The 25769-nt window shown below is 41.2% G+C and overlaps 1 protein-coding gene across 1 annotated transcript in view; it reads right to left on the bottom strand.

Moving 5' to 3' along the window:
* The window catches only part of LOC126539638 (tyrosine-protein phosphatase 69D-like), a 111895-nt gene that overhangs the window by 28051 nt on the left and 58075 nt on the right, over positions 1-25769 (bottom strand). Inside the window, exons 8-25 of the mRNA XM_072285246.1 lie at positions 25149-25270; positions 22101-22320; positions 18726-18834; positions 17869-18015; positions 16035-16315; positions 14927-15038; positions 14066-14097; positions 12247-12359; positions 11891-11981; positions 11719-11795; positions 9909-10043; positions 9328-9456; positions 8252-8406; positions 6090-6225; positions 5368-5517; positions 5148-5241; positions 3362-3438; positions 494-625 (exon numbers count right to left, since the gene is read on the bottom strand). Coding sequence (XP_072141347.1) covers positions 494-625; positions 3362-3438; positions 5148-5241; positions 5368-5517; positions 6090-6225; positions 8252-8406; positions 9328-9456; positions 9909-10043; positions 11719-11795; positions 11891-11981; positions 12247-12359; positions 14066-14097; positions 14927-15038; positions 16035-16315; positions 17869-18015; positions 18726-18834; positions 22101-22320; positions 25149-25270 — 2312 coding nt within the window. The remainder of the gene's footprint in view (positions 1-493; positions 626-3361; positions 3439-5147; positions 5242-5367; positions 5518-6089; positions 6226-8251; positions 8407-9327; positions 9457-9908; positions 10044-11718; positions 11796-11890; positions 11982-12246; positions 12360-14065; positions 14098-14926; positions 15039-16034; positions 16316-17868; positions 18016-18725; positions 18835-22100; positions 22321-25148; positions 25271-25769) is intronic.

Below are 25769 nucleotides of genomic sequence, written 5' to 3' on the forward strand. Positions count from 1 at the left end.
CACGTGTCGCAAGGGCCTCTTTTGCTGTGACTGTGCGCCTGAAGGGGTCGCTGAACAGTTTGCAAAGTTCTTTGAAAATGTTCCAGCTTGTTAATTCCTCTTTGTGGGTTCGGTACCACACGTGTGGGGTGCCGCTCAGGTAAAAAATGATGTTAGTGAACATGATTGTTGAATCCCACCTAGTGACGATGCATTATACCATGTCTCTTAAGCATCTGTTATTTTGCAACAACATAAATATGCTGATAATGAAAACCATGGAATTTTATTGAAAATATTCAAGCACAAGAAGAAAACAAAACTGAACAAATATTCGGCCAGAAGATAAAGGACAGCACCTGATCTGGGCGCTGACAATCCCACAGAGCATACAACTTTGAAATGTGAGTGCTACTGAAATGCATGCACTGAACAGATGCTTTTGCTCATGTTATGGCCCTGCAAGAAGTTGTGAGAATACAATTTAAGAAATACAGAGTAAACAGCCACTCACCTGCCCCTCACCAAGTTCTGAGAGCATAACAATGGTAGAAATACACTGTTCCTTGATCATGCGCCAAAACTCCACAACAGAACAGTCTAGAGGGTCTTGGGTGATGATGAAAGACAGTGACCTGTCGTAACCCTGTGAAAGTGCAAAAGCCACATCATAATCTATCCAGACGTCAAAGAATGACTTAACCCAAGTCTAACACAGTCTTTTCCTGACAGACTTGCTACTACAGTCGAAACTAGTTATAACGAACTTGCATTCAGCATGAACATAACTTCATTATTTCCAATATTCATTATAAGCATATATTTATTAGTTGTTAATGTTGGCTAGAATGAGAGAGAAATCAACAGTTATTTTTAAACTGGCAAGAGAGAGAGAGAGGGGGAGATCTCTCTTTGCCTTCAGGTGGGCAGCTTCCTGATTCCAGTAATCTGTGTGCTCCCACTGCCACCCTGGCCTGGTCCACCAGCTACTGCTGGTCATCTAGGCCTGGGCAAGGCACCATGGCCACATTTCTTCCCTGTCCTTCATATCGGTTAGAAACACTTCTAGATTTACTTGGTTACATACAATGAAGAATCCAGTGGCATCACAAAGGTGAGCAGCACCTGAGGCAGTGGACTGCCACAACAATCCTCAACCCTGCCCTCTCATTTCAAGCAACGAAGCAAAATCTTTTTTTTTCTGTAGCTAATTACTTCATATTCTTATTTTTTTTAAAGGTTCAAAGTAACGAGTGCACCACACAACTCTCAATTCAGCATGACAACCCATCGAAAGTGCATATTTATGCTTTTATTTTGTATTAACAGGCAACTAGGCCAAACTGAAGTTCTTCTTAAGAAAAATGATTGTGCAATATTTTTTTTATCATGACTATCACCATCAAGAAAGAACACATCTCAGAAAATAAACAGAGCAAATAGTGTTCATCAGATGAATGTCCAGATTAACATCATAAAAATAAATGTGCCCGTAGAACAAAAAAAAATGCAAGCTGTAAGCGTGTAGGAATACCTGTAGCGATATGTGTATGCACAGAGTGTATGCACAGCCATATGTGGTGCACATTGCACACGTAGCTGCTTGGGTATATACAGTTAAACCTTGATATAACGAAGTAGGTGAAATCGGCAATTCGCTTAGTTATATTGAAAATTAGCTGTATTGAAATTCGACCTTTTGTGTAAACACGTAAGAAAGAAAGAAAGATGTTTATTTTTTTTCGAGATTATTATACACAAGTAACAACCACTTGTTGGACCTGTAGCCGAAGGCTAGATGAAGGTCCGATAAAAAATATAAAGGAAATCCTAGCACAGCAGGAATAAAACAGAGCAACAGTAACTATATACACAAAGTTGTTGATTGTCAATTCACAAGTCAAATAAAAGTAAGTGAATACATCAGAGTACAGTAAAAAGTAAGTGAATACATCAGAGTACAGTCGCTGATAGATTTTCTTTTTAGATGGAAAGGGGCCGCAAAATTTTCTGAATTATTAGGCAACCGAAAAAAGCAAATTTTAATGAGAAAACAATTCATTCTGATGAATTTAGGAGTCGGCAATGAATGATAGTTTCATGCCACGCTGGCTATATATTCACACCAGCAGTACGAATTAAGCAAAGCCAGCCATGCTTTCGTGTGCACTCCGCCCCTACGGCTGATAGTGTCGCCAGCACTGAGATGACGCTATCATGAAAAGTGCTGGCAGCGGGGAGCAAATGCTTCATTTGCCTCTCTCTCCAACGGGTCACCGCAACTCGAGATTACGCAACCTCCAATACTAAATGTGCGGCAAGACAGTTTTCGTGATGCCACGCCATCTCGGCATGCCCACTCTTTGCACATGCGGTAGATTGTGCATGCGCTCAGCCGCGCTTACAGCCATGTGCAGCCACAGCTGAGACGCGCACCAAAAATCCAGGGGGGCGTCAACTTGCACCGCCCCGCCCCATGTGCTCACTCGCGCCGCTCCCCCTTTTGCCCCTTGCTCATGCGGAAAGGTGGCACTCCTGAAGCTACCATACTTCTTGTCTCGCCCTTGCACACTTTAACTTGCACCTATAGCACAAAGTGTGCGGGGCGCGATAGGATCTTATCGCAATTGGACTGTATATGGAACATGATGTGGCTCCACTTCGGCGGTCGCTCCTTCGGGCCGCCGCGCGCGCTTTGAGAGGTGTGTTTGCAAGCAGCCGCTTGTAATTCGATCATTTGACCATTTGCATCCACGGAAGTTTTTATTTATTGTCTCGGCATTCCTTTGCAGCAGAAGCGAAACTAGGCGAAAAAGAATAGTGTCTCAGTAGAATGTGTGGTATTTTAGGGAGCTTTTGTAAGGAAACTAAAGCACAAATTTATGCTAGTCTTGCACTATCCGCTAGCGCAGTCGGCCCTGGTGGGGAAGTATTTCTGCAGCAGTCATGAGCGCTACACGGGTCTATCTGCAAAGCATATGTATCTCTCAGGGGAGACACCTCCTAATTTATATTTAATTTTAACTCCACATTCTAAAACACCCTAAGTCATTAAGTTTTGCTAAGGGCACACCGCCTAGAAGTTTTCATTATTTCTTTAGTTTTTAGTAAGTGCACAGTGCTACTGTTACACTTGGCGAAAAGTGCTCGGTGCCTTTTCATTTCTTTGATGAATAATTTTTTGCTATCTCACCCTATCTCCCCTTCACAGCCCAGCGGTACCCCTCTGAGCAGTGCAAGCAGGGCCCCATATGTTAGCACTGGTAGAGTACAATGACCGTGCACTTTTCTTTTTAACGACATGTTATAACATGTTATGTGCTAAACACAATGGCAGTGAATAAAAGATAATCAGAGCAAGAGCAAGACATGTAATGTTTACCTGGACGAATGAGGCATTGATGTAGGATGAGTGGTCTCGTGAAGGTGACACGGGTAAAATTACTCTGTTGCAATCATCTAGAGAAGAAAAACATGATTTTGTATTTACACTATACCATGATAGAGGTTTGCCAAGAACTCAATGTTGGTGACACTGAAGTGACAACATTGAAGTGACAAGTAAACAATGACTGAAATGTGCACCTTGTGTGAAAAAGACATCTGCTGATGTCAGTCTAAGCTGGCAGCCTTTTTTCTTCTATCAGAACACTTCGCTTTCCGAGTACAGATTACAACACATGCATTAATAACCACAACAATGCACTTGGTACTATGCCCTCGGAAATTCACGCTGCATATTATTCCATGTTCATCCCTTTGTCAAGGGATGCACAAACACATCCAACCCTCAATTTAATGAAATTGTACTTGTAGCAGAAAATTTTGCTATGCGATGATTTATCCCTGTCACAGTCGTCAGGTTTTAGTGGTGGAATAAGTTTGTCTGCTTCCCGAATGTCTAGCATGTTATTATTGAGCATTATCAATAATCAGATGGCTAGCTAATGTGTGTTTCAGCTGGAGAACCATAAGTTATGCTTTGGCACAGTGCTATTGTAGCTTCCGAATACATATTGTGGGATAATATGTGTCTTGATGTGTGTGACAAGCAATGATACAGTCGAACACGGATATATTGAACTCGAAGGGGATCGTGATATAGTTCGATATATCCATAATTCAATATAAAAAAATTGGCTTGATACAGCGCTCACGGTCGCGACAAATAGTCGGGACAAAACAGAGCGGCCGTTGCCAAACCGGTTTTCTCGTTCCTTCACGCACATGGCTTGCAAACATTACGGGGTGCCGCGTGCCAAAGGATCGCGGGGCTTTGGGGAAAGTGCATTTTCCAGAGCGTGGCGCTCCTCTAGACCAGCCGGCTAGGAGATGGGCTCAGGAGATGCCTGCACCTTTGGGGAAAGCGCACCTTCCAGTGCACGGTGAGGATATATCGAATGACCTGCGAAATTAGAGTTCAATATACAACACAACTTTCCCATACATTTACACAGGATTTTCAAGGGGATAATCTGTGTGTGCGCTATAACCAACAATTCAAGATATCTGGGTTCAATACATCCGGGTTCGACTGTAATAGTGAAACAGGCATTTCTGTTGCATCTGAAAGTATGCGTCAAGTATATTCAGCATACAGATGAAATCTCTCTGCTGCGATGCTAAACCAAGAAGAGCATGGCACAATAGGCAATGGACACTGTGGAATTCAGCAAGCCATCTTATGAAGCTACCAAGTTGATCAATCTGCAGATACATGCTCACTGTGTGCTTTTCCATCAGTTCCAGCCGGCATGCGTGAGTATGTAGGAACATGCAACCTGCCCAAAAGCTCCATTACCAGCAAACATCAGCCACATGAAAAAATTTTCCATTTTTCGATGTGTTGCAGTCTTTAGACCCCAACCACCATTGTGTTGGCCACAAGATTCTATGTGGCACCACTAAGGTGCAGAAGCAGGTACAACACAAGCACAGTGTGGAGTGCAGGTACAAAATTTTGAACCAGTACGTAAAAGACGCAGCAAACAAATTTTTGTTTGTGTCAGGAAGGCTACCACAGATTCCGAACGTTCAGACACATACATACATGCACAATGAATATGTAGTACACGATGTAAGGGCTCTGGTGAATGAAAGCTTTTTAAATAGAAAGATTTGTTGCGTCGGGGTTAGGGTGTACAATTATTAAGCAATGTTGAACTCACAAGGTACAATGAAGTCATATCTGTTCTTTGCTACATTCATGTCCATCATTCCCACGCAGCATGTCTTGGGGTCTTCGATAACATCACCCAGTTTCTGGGACAAAAAGAATTATTAAAAGGTCAGATCAAAGGAGGTTTTGAACATAAGTAAACAAGCAAGCAAGCAACCAAACAAAAAAGACCATGACTTAAAGAGGAAACAAATTCTTTGTAGTTTTACCTCGAATTCCAGAACCATTCCGGACTTTTCCGAGTTTCCCAATTTCTCTTTCAACTGAAGGTAGTGGTCCCTAAGGTGCTGGATCTCAATTTCTGTGTCACCAAACTGTGCATGCTCCAAAAGAGCACGGTAAATAAAAATATACTGCTTCTGCAAAAAGCAAAAGAATATGCAGGTATGAAGAATTCAGTTCACTGCTGCAAACATCAATCATTGGCCTATTGTTTTTCTACAGGCTTCATCAGTTAAATGACATGCGAATTTTTTGTTGTCATTGACTTTAGTCACCTTGTGTGCACACACACACAAGGCTCTTCAAAGGTGTCTGGTTCCAACAATTAAGAATATTCATCTGCTTATTTAACAAATATTCAATATTTTGATGCAATTCTTAGATTATTTTAGCTATAAGTACACCAGACTATGTCAGCAAAAACAAATTTTTAATGAAGTTTATTCTCTTCCATTGCAGTGGAAATTTCAATAGAAATCAGTTCTTGCATAAGTGAAATGCTGAACAACAAGTGAGCCGAACTGTTCACAGTGCAATCATAAAAGGGAAAAAGGAGCTGAAATGCGATGAGTATGCATGCATGTTCAGATTTGTCTGCATTGAATTTGTGCAGTTCACATTTTATTTGTGCAGTGATGATTATGGCTTGCGGGACACAGCAGTTAAATGTGCCACAAGGTATGCAGCCAGTCAAACAAGTTTTGCGTACCAGTGACTGAACAAGGAAATTGCGCTGCTTGCGAAGACTGGCTACACAACTGAAGATATCCACTTCTTCAGTCTTTTCCAGCTCCTCCAGCAGTGAGTCGATGGCCACGAATGTTCCTGTCCTGCCTACACCAGCGCTGCAGAAACAAACAAGGCTTAGCAATGACTAATAAAGGTGACTAAACTGCTGTCATCAAGGGGAACTAAATGAACAATGCTGCTTCAGGCTAGACTTGTTCAAATAGAAAATGGGTCAATTTTATCAAAATTGAAAGGTTAGTACCATACAGACTCGTGTAAGGGCCGCTACCATATACGGGCCGCACCCACAACTTGGCAGCCCAAAAATTGGACAAAAAAAATTTCTACCTAAGACAAAACAATTTCCGTCAGAGAAGCAATGACGTTCAGTACTGCGATGCTGCACGCGTGCTTCTGTGAATTTTCGCACGCTGCGTACTTCTGTGTGCTGCTACTAAGTCAAACCCGGCTATATCGAACTCGCAAAAAAACGCCTATCAGTTCGATATAGAGCATAATTCGATATAAGCCTGCTAAATAATTGGATGTCATAAAAGCACATACCATTTATAAAATCACTTTATTGGCGAAACTAGCTTAGTTTCGCATAAATTAGTCCTGCATTTTCTTCTGCTTGGGCAATTTCGCTGTCTGCAACGCACGCACTTCCCCACGTTGTCTAGAGTCCGAGCAGCTGAGGCCGCAACCTTCCGCATTCGCGCAGAAGCACCGGACTAATGCGAGTGCACCAATCACTTCGGAGGATGTGGGCAAAGGACCGTAGTTGCTTTCCTCAACGCGCCTACTTTCATTTGTGCTCGGTACGATGTCGGCGATGTAGTCTTCGTTTCGGGATCTGCCGTCGTCGCGACACCATCATCTGCACTCACAAACTCGTCCACCGTTGATTCGAATGTCCCTGAAATTTTGACAGCTCGCTCCAAACTTCGGCAACACCGGCAACGGCTTCATCGCATTCATCAGAATTTGCAGTCATCACCGAGCACGCGGAAACCGGCACGTGCGTACGCGTCGGGCGCCATGGGCACCGTGTTGCGAGTCTGGCCACTTTAGCCCTAATCGTGCCGAGAGTGCTCTTCTGAATCTTGCACGCTGCGGGGACATCGCGTTCGACGCGATTTGTGATTTCGATCTTCACGACGAAAGGCGAATTCTGCCGCTTCATCACGGCAACACTGCTGGAGAAGGCCCACAAGGCGCAAACACGATAAACCAGAGAAGCAGCCAGACAGCTCGCACTTTCGCCATCTTGCACGAAGAGCGCACAAGAGCCTCTGATTGGCTGTCTGAGCAAGCGCTGTAGGCGGGCCAGGATCATTTTTTTGCTAGGGAGTGTCGATAGATAGCGATCTAAAGAAAGGAAGGACGCTTGATTCTGCAACCCGTGAGGGAGCACGGCGAAGCGTCGTCAGGGGAGAGGGAGTGGGAAGTGAAAGATGATAGAGAAAGAGGGAGGATAATAGACTTCACTACGCGCGACAGGGGGGAGTGTCGACGGCTCGCCCGAACAGCCCGAGGCAGCGCGGTCGCGGTAGGGAGAGCGGTTGATGGAGCCGCGCCACCGCGTTTCCCCGCTACCGCGAGGGAAAGCCAACTTCTGGGGGCACTTTTCCGCCGCTTGACGTTCGATATATCGGGAGTCACTGCAATATTTGTTCGATGTAAGCGTAATTTTTGCTATATATACTCATTGTAACTATACCGTGACCAGAAATTGTTCGATATATAGAATAATTCGATGTAAACGGGTTCGATATAGTCGGGTTCGACTGTAGGTGGCGAGAGCTAGCTGTATGTTGACCTTTGATGCAGTGGCACATCTGGGTGTCACATCTGGGGTGTGCAGTAGTCGGTGGCTGCGCTGGCACAATTTTGACCGAAGGTTTGCTCCCATGTAAGGGCCAAACCTCATCAAAATTGTGAAAAAGTGCAGCCCTTACTCAAGTCTATACAGTATGCCAATAAACAGTTGCAGTCTTTCACAAATACTATTCATAGCCAATCAGTGAGTTCAAATTCAACTCATACTTAAGCTCCACAGTGCGCAAGACAGTCATTTTTGTTAAGCTACAGGTGAACACCATGATTGACTCTAGCCTATGTTTTCAGTAAGGAAAGTACCTGCAATGCACAAGTAGCGGCCCTCTGTCAGAGACGTAATGCTCATTGACACGCTTGATGAATCGTAGCAGCCACGAAGGTTGGTCAGGTGCCAGGAAGTCCTTCCACATGGTGAAGTGAAATTGCAGGATCTCTCGCTCCTCAGTGATGCCATCCTGATTGAAATAAGAAAGGAAGCTCATCACTTAGAACAGACTGGACTCAAGTTTGCAGTGCTTCAATGGTTATTCTAATTTAGCTGATTTCCAATAATTTGCCACCTTATCCCGACAATCACAGGAGAAAGAGTTCCCGTATGACAGGCCTGCAGTCTCCTATATTTGAATGGTAAAAGTGACAGCAGCGCTGTGCTTCTCACATGGCCAAAGTATTTAAATCAATAGCAAGTTCAGAGCACGAATGATCATCAAATTCAAGTGCAAAATACATCAAGCAGAGATCTATGCATGCACATGTGAAGATATAAAAGTGATGACATGTTCTGAAATGCTGAGCTACTTTGTAATAAGACAATGTCCCCACTTGCTGCCTGTGCTTCACCACTGTGGGAATTGCATTGCAGGACAAGGGTCTGATGGAACTGCTTTAACAGACTCGTGAAATTCTTCAACTTAGGCAGAAAGCTCAAAGCTCAGTGCTAAAACAATTTAGTGCTTTGATAAAGAGGCTGTACAGAAAGGTCAGTGAAAGGAGTAATCATCATATTTTGTACGTGCAGAGTACAAGTGACCAAGCTTAACTATATAGAGACTTACTTTGTTGCAGTAAGTGTGAAGTTTTCACTGTACTATTTAGTTGCTCTAATTTGTCTAAATGTAGCTCTAAAATGTCTCTAAATGCGGGCCATCTTAAATGGCTTCGTACTTCTAGGCTTGTTAAACTGGCTGAAATGTAACAGGAAAAGCCTAAACTGTAGTCAGAATGTTATGTGTGCAGAATTTTGATAATCCTGTACACATGAAATGAAATAAACTAAAGCTTTAGTTTGTTTCATTTTGCACCAAAGTTGGATAGCAGACAGAGATTCTGTACTCAAACAAATGAATGTATAGCAAAAGTTAAAGAAAGGTGTGTACCTGAGTGTGCTCAACAAAGAACCGTCGCACAACATAATCCGAATATCTCTTTGCTGTGACAACTCTAACAGTATACTGTTTTTCAATTTCTTTGACGCCTTCATCAGACCAGTACTGGGCACATTTTATCTGTATTGGGAGAGAGAGAGAAAAAAAAAAGAGAAAGTTGAAGAAATCTGTTTGCAAAGACAACATACAAATGAATAACAGCACATTATAGAAATCACATGAACTAAAACTTGTCATAAGCAACTGTAAAATTCTCACAGCAGCATTGAAAAATACTGTTTTTGCAAATCAGTACCTGGTGGCAACGTCTCAACTTCACCATGGTCCTAAATGTGTGATCATGATTAACATAATAAAATATGGCCATCAACTTCTGAACAAAAATAGTAATAATAGTTATGGCAAAACGTCATAACAGAAAAGATGCCAAAGTACTCTGCTAGTATTAGGTGTAAGATATAGCCATTGTGATAAGCATAACTTTGCAAAGGTCATTAACTACATGAAATAAAAAAATAATACAATAAAGACATCTTTAATACAATAAGAACATTTCGGAAAAGCCAGGCTACCTTGCCATTTTCTTCAATTCCAGTTAACATCACTATAACTGAAACTCTGTGCTCCCAGATCATCCTCCAGAAGTCTGTCACAGTTCGATCCAGTGGACCTTGCGCACAGATGAAGGTCTTCTTTCCACCGAAGCCCTGTTGAAATGAAGCAGAAAATGTTAGATGACAAGAAGTATGCCCCAGCAAACAAATTGTAATGCACTCTTACTAGCCACACAGCAATGAATACCATACCACACATTACTGATAGCAATGCTTAAATTATTTTGTTCAGAACACTGTGCTAGTGTACAGAACGAATAAAACATCATTACAGTGTTGGGTGCAGATGTGCGCATGTTATAAGCATGAAGAATAAGGGGATGTGAAGAGGCTTGATTTTTTTATTAGTTACAACCATATGAAGAAAACAGACAATAATGCCAGACCTAGATATATCACCACAGAGCCGCATAAACAAACACACTTATGAAAGGAAGGTTTTACTTTTTTTTCGACTGGTGCCAAGTTGAAATATTAGTTGAGCTTGCATTTCATACACATGTTCTTTATTACTGCACAATGCACCAGATCCTTTGAACTTCATCTTCAAATTTCATAGTGTCATCAAATAGCGCCACCAGCAACGTTCACTTCAGCACAAGCCAAAATTCTGTTTAGTCACGTATTCTTGAAATTCGTGCACTCCATTCGCCTACAGTTAAAGTCTTTGGCGACATTACAACTGAAGGTCATAATGAATCTTTATCAGACGTAATTTTGCATACTCTTAATTTGCACAGTAGTTTAACTTAACAACTTTAACAATGTTCTAGGCCTTTTGTTCTTGCTTAAGTACTTTGGCTTTTCGTTTTCTTCGGGAGGCCTCCTGTTAAACATGAGCACTTCCCTTGCATAACTCATGTCATAATCTGACAGTGTTAAAGGCCCCGTGTCGGCCAAAATCTGGTGTCGGCGTCGTAGCTCGCATTGGCATACTGTGAGCAAAAAGTGCCATATACTATGTTTAGGTATACGTATATGCCATGCCTTCCCATATCACATGCGGTATATGCGAGTTATATTGCCACACCGTTCTCTCACAAAATTTGCTCATACCTTGTCTTACATTCTTGACAAAATCATTCCTCAAAATTTTGAGAACGACACCCTACGAACATTTAAATGTCACCATGTCATCATCAAATGTCAGCATGCGCTGTTGGTGTCAAACAAAACACCCACAGCACATGCCTTTTATGTTAAATTGTCTCAGACTTAAATATTAAATGTGTGAAACAATAACAGAAATCTGAAAATGATATGATTTTTTGGCGCAGCTGTGCACTACCTCCGGGAATGCGGCCCACGCAAGAAGCCGTGTTTCTGCCAGAAAGCTCACCTTCGTGCATACTGTTTGCCTCCAGCATTTCACGGTAAACATTATGGATACATAAGCTGCAGTTACCGGGAAGCGTGAGAAGCAGTCAGGGACTTTTGAATGCTATTGCGTTCCACTCTTGAATGCGACGCTTAAGCATCCTCCAGGTTTTTATTTGAAAAAAATCATTTAGGTAGTAAAAAAAAAACAACCTGAAACCTGCAATGGCAATGAAATCATATTAGCAAGCTACTATGAACTGACCTAAACAAATCATTAATGAATTGTGTTGTCATATAACAGTTCACATAAAACACAACAAACATTATTAACTAACGATGCTTGTTTCTCTGTACTGCTTTGCCACTTTTGTCCTTCAAGAATTATTAGAGCAGTGAGATTAAAGTTCTATGCCCAGTTAATTTGCTACATCTAATGATACTGTGTTACCTCAACAAAATTTGCGTTGATGTAGTCAGAGCCAGGAATGCCATCAATGGTGGACAGCTTGACCCTTGTTTGGTCAACTGCAAGAGAACAATATAAATTAAGGTGCACTCTATGGCATGCAGATCAACAATCACATCAGATTCAGATGTAGTCAATACGGGCAAGCACTCACAAGCCTTGATGTCTGGGTAGCGATTCTTGTGCATATTTTCAGGGGCATCGGATGCATATGTTGTCCTGTCCCTGAACTTCTCGGGCAACATCTGTGGAGGCAGATGCACTTTTTCAGCCACCTACACTCACATAAAATGCAAGTGCAAAACATCGCTGTGATTTATCAATTAGCTAAAGGCATTAAAATATAGAGTGATCAGTTGCACACACACACACAAACACACACACACACACACACACACACACACACAAAAACAAGTATTTCTCCCATGAGATATGGCTACCAGTATTAGCAGCTGATACATTTGTCTTAGCTGAAGCACAGCATGCATAAAAAAGCTTGTTGACACAAACCTCAAATTCGCTTTGAAAGAGCAAATCGCTGTCACAGTGACGCTTCACAAAGGCAGTTGGCAAGTTATCCGCCGAGATGGGGATCGAGTTTGGAGAGTTCACAAAACTGCCTCCTGAAATAACAATGCATTTCAATTTTTTGTACGAGCTGTTTCCTATATCCTGTCTTCACTACGCCTATGGGCTGACTGTACCACAATATTAATTAAACTGTTTGCATGCCACTTAAAATTACCCTTTTCAATAGCTGCGTGCAATGAAGGTGCAAATGGCAGAGTAAATTTTCAGTACATCCAAAATTGACTTGCTGATCTGTGAAAATGCTTTCAGTAGCTGGAGAAAGCGTGAGGACTAAAATCATGTACTATAAGAACAAGTACGCAGAAACTGGCTGAGTGATGCATCATAACAGAAGTGCAGATAGAAGGGTTTGTTGGTGGGCACTACAATAATTTGTCCAACAGAAATACAAAAGGAAGCAGGAAGGAAAGCATCATAGAGGCACTTCTGTATTAACATGTCTATAACTCGTTCTGTTTATGTGCCACACATTTTTAAAACACTTTATAGCTGTCATTACTGGTCAAGACCTCTACAGACTAATGAAGCCTGTGTGTGTATGTCCCAATAATGCAGGCACTTTGTCCGTTGGGTGAAAATGTATGCATGTATAAAGAATCACTTTATTACGCAGTTAAAAGGTAATGTAACAATTATAAGAAACGACAGAAGTATCTAGCAAACTATAACATTGTAACAAGTATTCATAAACAAAAAGTGCACAAAGGCCAATGATAAAACCTCAGTGTATAAGTAAAGCAACGTGCAATACTAACAAGCACTTCATAAGTCAGTCTTTGCAACAGTGCTATGCTGTCACTAGGAGTCAATGCTATCTTGTAAAGATAACGAGACCTTGGAATACAATAATCCAATCCAGAATATATAATTTAACATATGATTTCAGTGTAATGTGCAGAAGTATGATAGTTCATCAAGCATGAAAATGCAGATGTAGAGGATTGTTATAATAAGTATTGAAGACAAAGCTATACTTGTTAGGAGCAACATGCCAAAAAAATAAAAAAAGCCTCGCATTGAAGCAAACATTAAGATACAAAAATGTACTTAGATAACCAATGCAAAAAAGAAAACAAATACAAAGAAGAATAGATGATCCTGATATGCAGATGACACCCTTAAACAAATGATAGTACTGATAGTACTAATGCTTGTTGGTTGCTAATTTTGTAAAACTGCACAAATGTAAATGCTAATGTTGGTTGCAGTCAAGATTAGTTGATGTTGGAAACCATGCTTGTAACACTAGAATATAGTTTCTAGCCCTTGCTTTTTTCAGCTTTGCCTTTTGACCAGACTGATTACATATGTAGACTGCATAGAAGAGCACAGCTTGCTAAACCTTTAGCAGCTTAGCAACTAAGGAAGATGTAGGTTCTTAGTACATGTGTGTGTCTATATATATATATATAATTTGCCAGAACCTTTAGTGCGTACTTGTATTGTTACACTTTATCATAATTTTAATGCACAATTTATCTGGAGCCGAACGGCCTTCATTCTCCTACACTGCAGAAGAACAAAATATTGAAATGGAGGCTTGTTTTCTGCTCTTTGCGAGTAGACTGCACAACATGCAGGTATCCAGTGCATGCAAGGACAACAGCCATAGCCAAAGCCACTACAGAGAAAGCCAGATCATGCTTAGCAAAGAGCATGTGTTCACTTTTCGCCCGGGGAACATGGCCATTCTTCTGAATGGTTCTCCGAAGAAAAGCGGTCAGACCCAGCCGCTCACCTTGGTCCTCATACAGCTGGCCATTTTTCTTCCTAAGGGGAATGACAGAAAGATGAGTGCGATTGTGGCCCTCAATAAAGGCTACGGTAATGTGAGCTCCTACAAAAAAATTAAACACCTCCATCATCAAAGTAAGTTTTGTAGAGCTTGTTCAAGGAACATTCTAGGTAAACTTTGGTTTCGCAGCGACATTAGTTGAAGGAAGAGGTCCAAAAGAATGAGTGGTTGCACAATTAAAAAAGAGATGCACAATTCAAGGCACACAGCTGAAATTACACGCAGTAAAATGCTCTGTAGCTAAAAAGTACAAAGCACTGTGACTTGTAAGCAAACAGTGCTTCAGCAAGTATTGAGGTGTCAAGTACAATAAATTCTCTTTTGCTGGTGTGAAAGTTTAAGCTTTTGACAATAGCACAATCTTTAAATTAAGGGAGCCCATAGCTGAGACAATTCCTCGAATGTTACAGCAGCTGTACAGTGCACAGCAGCAATATGTACAGCGAATAATTATTGAAGTTCTTTGGGCTAATAACTTGGAACGCTGTGCCTGTGGAAATAAGAGTTACCAGAAACTTTAACCCTGCATGTAAATGGTTCTACATGTCTACTGAAATGTCACCACTCTTCCTCAGTCAATTATTGATTGATCATCTAAACAATGTTAATTATTACTCGTTGAGCAGATATGTGCGCGGTTGACTTATATGTATTCTCTGTATTGAACCAGGTTCTAGCTGCAAAGCATATTGGTCCCAGTATTCTGTACTCATTTCCTGAATAGTTTTAAGTAAAGCTCATTTTTGATTCAGTGATTTAAATAATTGATCAAATACATTATGCCTAGTAGTAGCGGTAGCTTACTTCATGATGCACACAATGATGACCATCATCAAAGCCACAAGGACAAGGCCACATATCACTCCAAACACAATTGCAGCAGGGCTTTCGGCAGTAATAGTGTTGCGATCAGTGCCTGTGTAGAGAAAAAAAGCATATGCTACATTGCATATAATGCTTGCACCTAGGTGAACATTTCCTTATTTGTGGCCAAGATTAACAAGGGCACTGCATAAGTTTTAATGGTAAAAAGGCATTGAGCAAACATTGATTTGATTTAATTGACTGATATTGGTTTCACATGGTGAGTTGGCTCTTAGTCATTTGTGAATAGCTAGTATACACAATAAAAACGATGACAATAAATGCAGGCACATGCTCGCAACTGTTTTCATTTGCAGTACATCATGAGCGTATACTCTGTGAAGTACATGTGCATTAATTATCATTTTTACCACCACCCTTTCCTTGATATTTCTAATTGTACCCTTAATTTGGTTGGGGGAGGGGATAACTAATTGGAGGAATATAAAATAAGATTACTTGTGCGTGCATATTTGATGAAGTACATTTATGTGCATGCTGTACTGTAAATGAGCTTAGTTGTAACTATACCTGCATCATCATTTCTTGCACTGTATCTTTATTTACACACAATTCATAGGTGATACGGTATTGGTCCTGGTTATCTCAGGTGGTACAGGATTGTTCTAATTAGCTGTAGTTGGCTGCTTTACGAATGCAAATTTCTCCTCTTCAATATTAGCTGCCTCTTGAGAATTCCTGCAAAATTTATCCAGCTGAATGCTTTCATTTCTCTGAGATGTTCGACAATTTAGCCTCTGGCCACTTATTGACAGTCTTATCACTTTGCCATAACACTATAGTTGTTAGGGAGGCTGGATTACAGAAAACCAGGGCAAATTTTTTTTACACCACAAAATTTGCTCTCAAAAAGCCAAGGCAGTTTCTTTTCTAACTGTCTGGGTGTTAAAAGTTAAAGGTAAGTTTCCCTCCTTGATATCAAAAAGAGAATATGGAAGAAAACTTTATAGTTGAAAAACAACAACTATGCCTGTCTGGGATGACTGCTACCTGTTACATTCTGATGTAAGTTGTCACATAGACCTACCTGTTTCCACTGGAGCAAAATAAGGACTCTGCTGAGAGAGCAATGTTCCATTCGAGCCCCGAACATGTACTTGAACAAAGCCAGTGTAGTTTGTGTTCGCCGCAAGCGCACCATCGCGCACATATTCAACGTCAACAGCAGGTGTGGACGGCTCAGTGATGTTGAGTGCATCTGCAGCTCTTCTGTTCATGCGCGAGTCTTCTGTCACGCTTCGTATAGAATCAGCAGAGCACACGTGATTCCTTTCATCACCGAGGATCACCTCTTCCACAAAGTCCTCACTGTGAGACCAATAGGCAATGAAGAAATGTTACAGAATGACTTGATCGCACAAACACTTCACTGTATTGCTACAGGTGGTGACTACAAAATGGTTAGGTGGCAAGTCTGATTCAAGGGTACTGTTCCAGTGCCGGTACAATAAATGGAAGGGCAATAAATATTGGTGCTTCATTCTTTTCATAAATGGTGCAGAAGCCTGAGAATGATACACCCGATAATAAAGTCAGTGATTCACTAATGGAAGAGTAAGATATCAAAATACTTATTCAAAGGTTATTCCATTTATCTTTTAGTATTGCAGTAAGTAATTAATGAGGCTGACAATAATAATTAGGATAACAGATGCTTTTGGGACAAAACAATAGTAACAGTTCTGGACATTACTTTCCGTATTTCACCCTGTTGCATCAGATGACAGTCAGTTAAACTGGGCTTTCCTATGGTGCTTGAATGAATACTGCAGAACTGCATTTCTAAAGTGCTAGCAACGCTACAGGGTGTCCACACTGTCACACACCTGGATTTAAAAATATGCAAATGCCATGTAGCTTGACAGAACCAAGGTAATGTTGTTAGTCGTCGCTTGGAGATGTACTCAGATAATTTTTTTGCATTCGGCCAATTTACATAATTAGGTCTAATTAAATAATCAGCTTCTCATATATTATAGTTATATGAAAAATGTTAATGAGAAAATAGTAAAGCAACATGAAAGACCTTTCATACAGCGTTCTGTTGCTAAGTGTTTTTCTGAATCCGAAAGAAGCCCGCAAATACACGTAAAATTGCTGCGCGACTGGCCGCTTGAGGCACTTTGCGTGTATTCGCAGGCTTCTTTCCCATTCAGAAAAACACTTATGTAGCACGTAGAGCAACAGAGAGCTCCCAATACAGAAACTCCCAATACAAAGTATTGGGAGTTTTTCATGCTGCTCTACAATTTTCTCATTGACACTTTTTATCTAATTATAATATTTGAGAAGTTGATTAATTCATACTAATTATGTAAATAGATGGAATGCAAAAAAATAATCTGAATATATCTCCAAGCGATGGCAAACAACAATAGCTTCGTTCTATCGAGCTACATGGCATTTGCATATTTTTACATCTAGATGCATGATAGTTGAGACACCCTGCATATACAAGCAACGAATTTTGGTTAAGAGTAAAGCTTTTGCTAAACAAATGTGACTGATGCAGGTTTGGCAGCAAAAAATGTTTTTGCAACAGACCCATTAGAAACAGTGCTATCTAAAGTGTTCAAATCTATTAAAATTTCGAACTGCGATGTGAACAGATACTTTCAGTATTGCTTGACCTTTCTCAACATTTCTTTCCCCTTCATAGATGAACATACGTTCCACATTATGAAGAAATATTCAAACTGAAGACAAACTGGTATATTCCGCTACATCACAAGAAGCACAGACATAGATCAATCTCCTGTGATTCAAAAGAAAAGGAACATGTAAATTTTAGAACAGCCATATTGCCCTATATACGACTACTGTACTGCCCACACCAAGAAAGAAGTTTGTTTGCTTCACACCTGCTGATGGCCTCTGCAATGTAAGCTCCATTGCTGCTTATTCGATGGACCTCGTGATAGGATGTGATGTTCAACTGCTTTTGGTCCTTGGGCAGAGACTCCAGAGTCTCTCCACGGGCAAGCTTCACCACAATCACTCTGTAGCACCTAAAAGGACACAATGCACGGTTAATGAATGAGCTGAGCTAATGCAAGGTAAATGTGCTATGAAAGCAAAAAGCATTGTTTGCTATAAAATTTATATTTTGTGCCTAGGTGAAGTCAATCGCAACATACTGTACTCACGCTTAAAGTATGTTGACCCATGCGGTGAGCTACATGTAGTACATAGGTGAATCCTGTGGTGTGCTATATCTTGCCGTGTTTGTGTTAATTTTCTCATCAGTATATATTGCATGCTAAGACAACTTGTTACTGCTGCTTGAGTCCACGTACCCTAAAAGACAGCTTGTGGCTTTGGTGTGCCAGTCTATCAAAATTGTAAAGTTAAGAAAAGGTCACCAACAGAAATGTTGCAGACACTGTACAGACCCGTCGACTACTGCACAGAGCACACAGTTCAGCTCCTTGAGGTTCCAGTGCATGCGGGTGGCACCTGGTGGTGGCTGCATGGTTTAGAATAGCCTGCTTGCATGCATGCATGGACATACAGATTGTGCAGTACTGCACACACTGGTTTTTGTGAGCTGTGCAAAGCCTCAGTGAGCTCATGCTGATCAGTGCCTTAATTTTTCCTGGAGCGGAACACTTGCATGGTCTGCACAACAGTGTACATACGGGTTTGTACTCACCACAACAATGCTAAAAGAAAATGCAGCATGGCATAAGATAGCTTTTTCTACACACATGATACCTACAGGATGTTTCCATTCCTCTCCGACACTCGTTTCAGGTGAAGCTTGAGCTGCCTGTGCCGCTTTTCACGCTCCATTCTCTGAAGGTTGAACTTGGGCAGTTGTGCTGGCCCTGTGGCAGATGAATCGTAATATAATATACATGAAATTGTCAAAAAATTATGCAGATTCCATGCACTGTGAGAATAAACGTAAGCAAACCTTTCTGTGCTGTTTGCTTTGATTGACGATAAGTAGCGGTGGAGCTGACGGTGAATGTTTAATTTATTTAGCATTTAGTACAATAAGAGATTGGTTGATTGATTTTAAACTTTACCTTGCATGCACAACTGCTGTTTGTCTGCGTAGTACACAGAATACACAGCGAGACGTGTTTGCTTAAGGCGTCGTCGTGCGCCATTGCTCATAACCTCCGATAAGGTTAGCACTGTCATTATCTCATACGGCACATTGCATCGTGGCCGAAGTGTTAAAGTTTAATCGAATTATGGGGCTGTACGTGGCCAACACCGCAATAGAATTATCAGGTGCACCGTAGTGGCAGACTGCAGATTAATTTTGACCCGGGTTGTTCACTGTGCCCCTAAATCTAAGTACACGAGCATTCTTGTATGCTGCTCTGATCAAAATGTGGCTGCCATGGTCGCGATCGAAACTGTGACCTCGAGCAATGCCATAGAGGCGAATCTACTGCAGTGGCACAGAAGCACCGACATTGATGTGCAGCCACTGCCATAGTGTCGCCTAGACGCCACAGTGCTTTAACATGACTGTGCGTCTGCACTCCCTGAGTCAGTTTCCGCTAGACAAAATTGCATTGTGTTTATTTTTCAGAAATAGTAGAAACATAGCTTAAATTTATTCAGCTTGTCCGCAATTGCTGTCATGCCTAGTAGTAATATTTCCTTGCCTCCTTACGTCGCCTGTACACTCTCTCACCCTCACCCCGTGTATGCGAGCAAAGAATAGCAAGGTTGTTAATCACTCGTTTCGTGACTGCATTGGTTGTAGTCATTAGCTGCTTCTTCTCCCTGCTTCCTCTCCATGCTACCTCCCATCTTGACTGTCGCACGCTAGTACAAAGGTAAGTGCTGCAGCTGTTGCAATGCTTTTGCAGGGGGGTCACAGACAATTACAGCAGTCAAGAGGATATCGTGGCAACACCCAGGAAGCTCCAGAGGGCATTGTGTTAATGCAACAGAAAAGTAAAAAAGAGTTTCTCCTCTCTGCCACCCTTCTGCCCTGAATATACACACTCTGATGCGGCGTCCAAGGCATCGATAGCAGCAGTAGCAGTGGAAAAGTTGAAGGAAGAGGCAAAGAAAGCTTCACTTTAGAAAGAACATGCGCACAACAAAAAATATATTTTATGTGTAAGCGCATGGAGTCTATTCACACTGACAGACCTATGGAAGTACCGTAAGTCATGAGTACAGGATTCATGATGATGCTTTCTGCATTAATTCACTCTGCCCGAAAGGAAAGGACCAATGATATTTGTTAATGGAGAAGTTTGCATACATGAAATTTCGTGGCTTCAAGGGCTGCGATTTAAGTTCAGCAATTATGCCAAGCATGTTTATTTTTTTGTTTCTTTTGATAATATTCCTCAGGTAACACTTAGAACACTGCTTATACCACTATGGTTCAGTGAAGCAGGAACTTTTCTGTGAAATATAGTATATTAATTTCAGGACACTCCTTCTTCCTTTTGAAACCCTGACTTTTTAGTGTTTTAAAGAAAAAGGCAGCAATTATATTTTGAGGATGAGGAACCTATACAAAGTTCACCATAACTGCATTATTTAATGTTGCCGTCGTGCAAGTTCTATGATAATAGAAAAATCATTTACAGAAACATACAACTTTTGGCAAATGGAATTCAATTTGTAGACAATCTATGCTCGTGAATTAGTGTCATACGAACTCTCAACATGATGTATTCATTCGTTGTTTAATTACGCTATGAATGTATTTTTCTTGCAAATGATGTTGACGTTTTAAAAAGCCCTCTGTTTTCTGGCTACAGTTTTTCCACTTATGACGCCAGTACACAGCAATGAACTAAATCTTTTGCAGTTCCAGATGAATTGACAGCAGTGTTGAAGTGACAGCTGTGGCACTTTATCAGAGCCTTATGTATTTTTGCATAATATGTAATTTCTGGTAAGCCAAAAATGATCCTGTGATCCCAGTAAAAAATACCTTGTTAGGTCCAACTGATTTGTATGTCAAAACATTAATGAAACCAACTAGAACCAGTTCAAACCACTAAAGACCAATTGTGTTTTGTAGCACCGGCCAGTTGGGCTAAAGACTTTACTGGCCAGTGACTTTACTGGTTTATCAGCTTTGATGATTAATCAGTGCAATCAGTGTGTCACCACTGCACATGCATATCAACACAGGAAGGCTATTACGAGTGAGGATCAATGGTGAATATCTCAACAACCTTCGGTTTGCAAATGACCTTGTCCTATTCAGTGACACTGGGGATGAACTGCAACAAATGGCCAAGGACCTTAACCGAGAAAGTGTAAAAGTAGGGTAGAAAATTAATATGCAGAAGACAAAGGCAATGTTCAATAGCCTGGCAAGGAAGCAAGAATTCTAGAGTCCGTGCAGGAGTATGTTTACATAGGTCAATTACTCACAGGGGATAATGATAATGAGAAGGAATATTACAGAAGAATAAAAATGCACTGGAGTGCATACAGCAGGCATCACCAAATCTTGAATGGGAGCTTACCACTGTCATCAAAAAGCAAAGTTTTCAATTATTGTATTCTACCAGTGCTAACACATGGGGATGAAACATAAACAAGAAAACTTCAGAACAAGTTAATGACCACACAAAGAGCAATGGTATGAAAAAAACTGGGCATAACATTAAGAGACAGGAAGACAGTGGTGTGGATCAGAGAGCAAACAAAGATAGCCAATGTTCTAGTTGAGATTAAGAGAAATAAATGGAGCTGGGTAAACCATGTGATGCATAAGGCAGATAACCGATGGACCATTAGAGTTATGTATTGGGTGCCAAGGGATTGAAAGCACAGTTGAGGACAGCAAAAAATTAGGTGGGGTGATAAAGTGAGGAACTTTGCAGGCGCAAGTTGTAATCGGCTAGCGCAATTCAAGGGTAATTGGAGATTGCTGGCAGAGGGCTTTGTCCTGCAGTGGACATAAAAATAGGCTGGTGATGATGATGATGATGATAAACATGGGAGTCTAACTTTGGTTATGCTTAATGGCTACTACGATATGTGGAAAAAACCTGGGCGGCTAAATTCAAAGAGAGGTATTGACCTATGTAATCCTACAACACCTATGTTATTTCGAGCCGAGGAGGCAGTCATAACAGCTGAACATGCACACCTATTGGAGGTGAAGTGCAAGTGGACCGAGCTGTAACACCACTCAGGTTTCCGCAGCCAGCTTTGTTGACAGTGCAGATTCGCACAGTGTAGTTAGTGTTGGGTTTGATGGTGATGGTGTACTTGAGAGTGGTCGAGTTCACTTCATGTGGCTCCTTCAGCCGCTCCGTGTCAAAGACACCCGTCTCACGTCGAAAAAATGCATGGCCTTCCAAGAGAACCTAGAAGAAAGGAACAGGACGAAAAATACTGCAGTCTTCCAATAGAGCAATCCTAGACATATTGAAACTGTATGGGTTTTATCTGGATTCTACTGGTAACAATAGGTGACATTTATTGTCCCTCTATTGGAATAATGTACCTATTGGGTCCAATAGGGGAGCTCTATCGACCATTTATTGGCCCAATGGAGCTTGTATTGGCACCAAGAGGGCGCAATAGGCGATTGATTTTGACGAATAGGTTCATACTGATACCAATGTGTTTTGATAAGCAAGAAGTATTAGACAGTTTTAGTTTAGTGTACACTATACCATTGTGTACACTACAATATAGCGGGTTGTCACTACGCATCCACAGAACGCTAAACGACCCATAACGTGTAGCGTATGCACCCTATTTCTCAGATTTAGCATTAGCGTCATTGAGTGGTTTGTGTAGTTTACGTAAAACATGGCAGCAGTCCAGGCTGCCCGCTTTGAATTAAATTTGGCATTGTTTTCGTAAAATTCATTTTGTTTGTAGCAAATGACTGTTGTAAACCGCTTTTGCTTAGTCTCAGGTCGCTTTGATGACAGAGTATTATGGATAATCTCCTGGAGTTTTCGAGATGGCTTTTCGATTCAAATGGGTCGAAGCCTAACGAAACAAACATTCAAAATGTCAATGCCACTTATTGGTAAAATCGGGAGATAGCCGCGACGACGGCATGTGGCCCCTGAGATCAGAAGATCTCGCAAGTCAACTAAAACTGTAAAAAACCTGCGTTGCTTAGTGTACGCTATACTATAGCATATAGCATACGCTATAGTTGCGTATGCTATGCTATAACTGTCTATTTGTTGTTTCTTTGTTTCCTGTTGGACTGATAAAGACTGAAAAAATGAGAAGCAGCTGGCAATGAATATAATAGCACAATTTCCCTGAACACTTCATTGTAAAAGATGGAAAGGCATATGAGAGACCGGTGTTGGTCACAGAACACACGCGCTGAGATCGTAGCAGTTTAGTACATCGTCAACTTAAATCACTGGTTGTCCCCTCCACTTCATCGTGCCGGCGGATTCCGTGGCCCGTGTACACGCAATCGCGCCAATTGCGTAATAACACAATTCCGTGATGCTCAACACCCTAATTGTTGCCTGAGTGAGACTGAGTGGATGGGACTGCGAAACTACACCAGTTTGCGTACTGCCATGACAGGTAGCCCATGAACAACAATTAAGTGCTTGCAGTGGACACCTCGCTGCTCAGTCCTTGAAGTTTTTTTTCTTTTAGGTCTTTGCTAATATGTTTGCTGGAATTTGTGCCATTGATTTGCACTTGTGTGCAGTCCATAATCACACAGAAGCACCATTACAGGACCCGTATGGTGAATACGTACAACATGAAGTACTGGCCACACCGAACTTGTTGGCCAACGTAGGCCTAATAACTGTGATAACAGGACCCACGAAATAGATGCTGACCACCATGTGATCCACCTCGGACATGCTCACTTCCTCAACTATAACTATGCAAGTTTGCCTGAAGTATCAATGTACTGTGTGCTGTGATAGGCGATATGCCTATGTGACATTGTTTATAAAGGTAGACAGGGTGCCCCGAGATAAACGATGTTTCACTTCAAAATGTGTGCCTGATGGTTTAAGCAGTTCATAGCAGATGTATGTTTTGTTTTTTATGTGTCTGTGGATGCATCTGAAGCTGTTTCGAGCCTGCATCAGTAGTTTCACAATCGAGTTTTACCACACTCCAGCACAATTAAAAAATTAGCACCATTTTCATCTCTGCCTATGTGAACTTTATGCATTTGTTGCACTGCATGCTTGAGATAAGTGCTGTCCAGCAAAGTGCAAATAAAATACTCTAAGCTTTACCCTTGTGTATATGTTCCTATCTCGCTAGCATGTATGGTGCTTGGTCGCCGCTGCCAATGCATTCTATTGCATTTAATGCATCTTGAAAGCATGCTGTATCCCTTGTGTTTGAATGCTTCATATTAGAAATGTATAAGTGCCACTTGCTACATAATATATTTACTAGCTCTTACAGTACCGTTTCTGTTTATGCCCCCCTTACATCATGCTCCTACGGGGGCCTGTAAGGTCTTTGTAAATAAAATAAAATAAATAAATAAATAAATAAATAAATAAATAAATAAATAATACGTCTATAGAACCAATATGATTACAGAACCGATAAACCTATAGAACCAATAGCCCTATCGGTGGAAAGCTTTGGTAGGGCAATTAATGTTGCTTTTGTACCTGCATTAACCTTGTTTGCACGTGCTGTAGGCTCTATATCAGAGGTCATTGAAAAACCAAGCTTGAGAGAAATATGAATAAGATGATTGCATAAGATCTTAAAACACTGTTTAAAACTCACTTGTTAATAAATACTAATGTTTTTCCACTCTGGCAATGCTTCTATGTCCTCGAAGTACAAACTGATCATAATAATGTATTGTAAAAAAAAATTCTGAAAAGAGAGCAAAGGTTTTGATAAGGGAGCAAAGGTATGTAGCAGGCCTAACTCCACACATTTGTGCCGCATTTATATTCTTGTGAGGTTCCTACTGGCAATCACTACATAACGGGAGTAAAACTGAGAAAGGTTACACACATGAGATCGCTTCACTATACTGCCTACAGTATGGGCCAGATCCTGACTGACTAGTGTGATTGACCAATGTGCATATGCCAGCCAATCACAAAATTCTTAGCAAAAAATGCAATCTCAATCTGTGTTGAAATTTTACAATCAGGGAAGAAGAGATGCAAAGAAAAAAAAAACAATCTGGAAAACAAAAGGCAACTCAGCTTACCTTGTAACCAACAATTGTACCACGGGCATCCTCAGGTGGGTGCCATGTGATGATGCCATATGTCATGTTCATTTCCGTGTTTGCAAAACAACGCATCGTCACATTCTGCGGTGCACCAGCCACTGGAAGATCAATGCATATCGCGTAAAATTTTGGCATTTATGTTCTCTCCAAGTAACAACATGGCTGATGAAGCAGCTGTGATGTAGTGATCCTCGTTATCGGCCCTAGTGATTGACTTCAGGTCAGGTGAGGGCATCGTAATTCTTTGAGTGTACATGGGCATCTATTGTACAGGGAATGCTAGGGCGTGTGGCTAGCGGTGTAGAGTGTGTCACATGTGGAAGCCTTGATAGCTCGTCTACAGGCAGAGAGCAGACCTCTACATGACACCTGTAGTGTGACCAAAGGATGGCAGCATAGTGCTTAAGCCAATTTTACCTCCAAACTATGTATGTGAGATGCCAGTTCATTAAGCATTCCTGGCTCCAAAGAGCATGCACCTTTCCTTTGTTTATAGGTGCAGTTTAAACAAGTTTTCAATGGTCCATAGTTATGCGAGTGCTGTGAGTTCACTTCAGTTTCCACATCTGTACATACTCATCATCACTGTGCAGGGAA

Source organism: Dermacentor andersoni, chromosome 11 (assembly GCF_023375885.2).
Source record: "Dermacentor andersoni chromosome 11, qqDerAnde1_hic_scaffold, whole genome shotgun sequence".
Taxonomy (NCBI): domain Eukaryota; kingdom Metazoa; phylum Arthropoda; class Arachnida; order Ixodida; family Ixodidae; genus Dermacentor; species Dermacentor andersoni.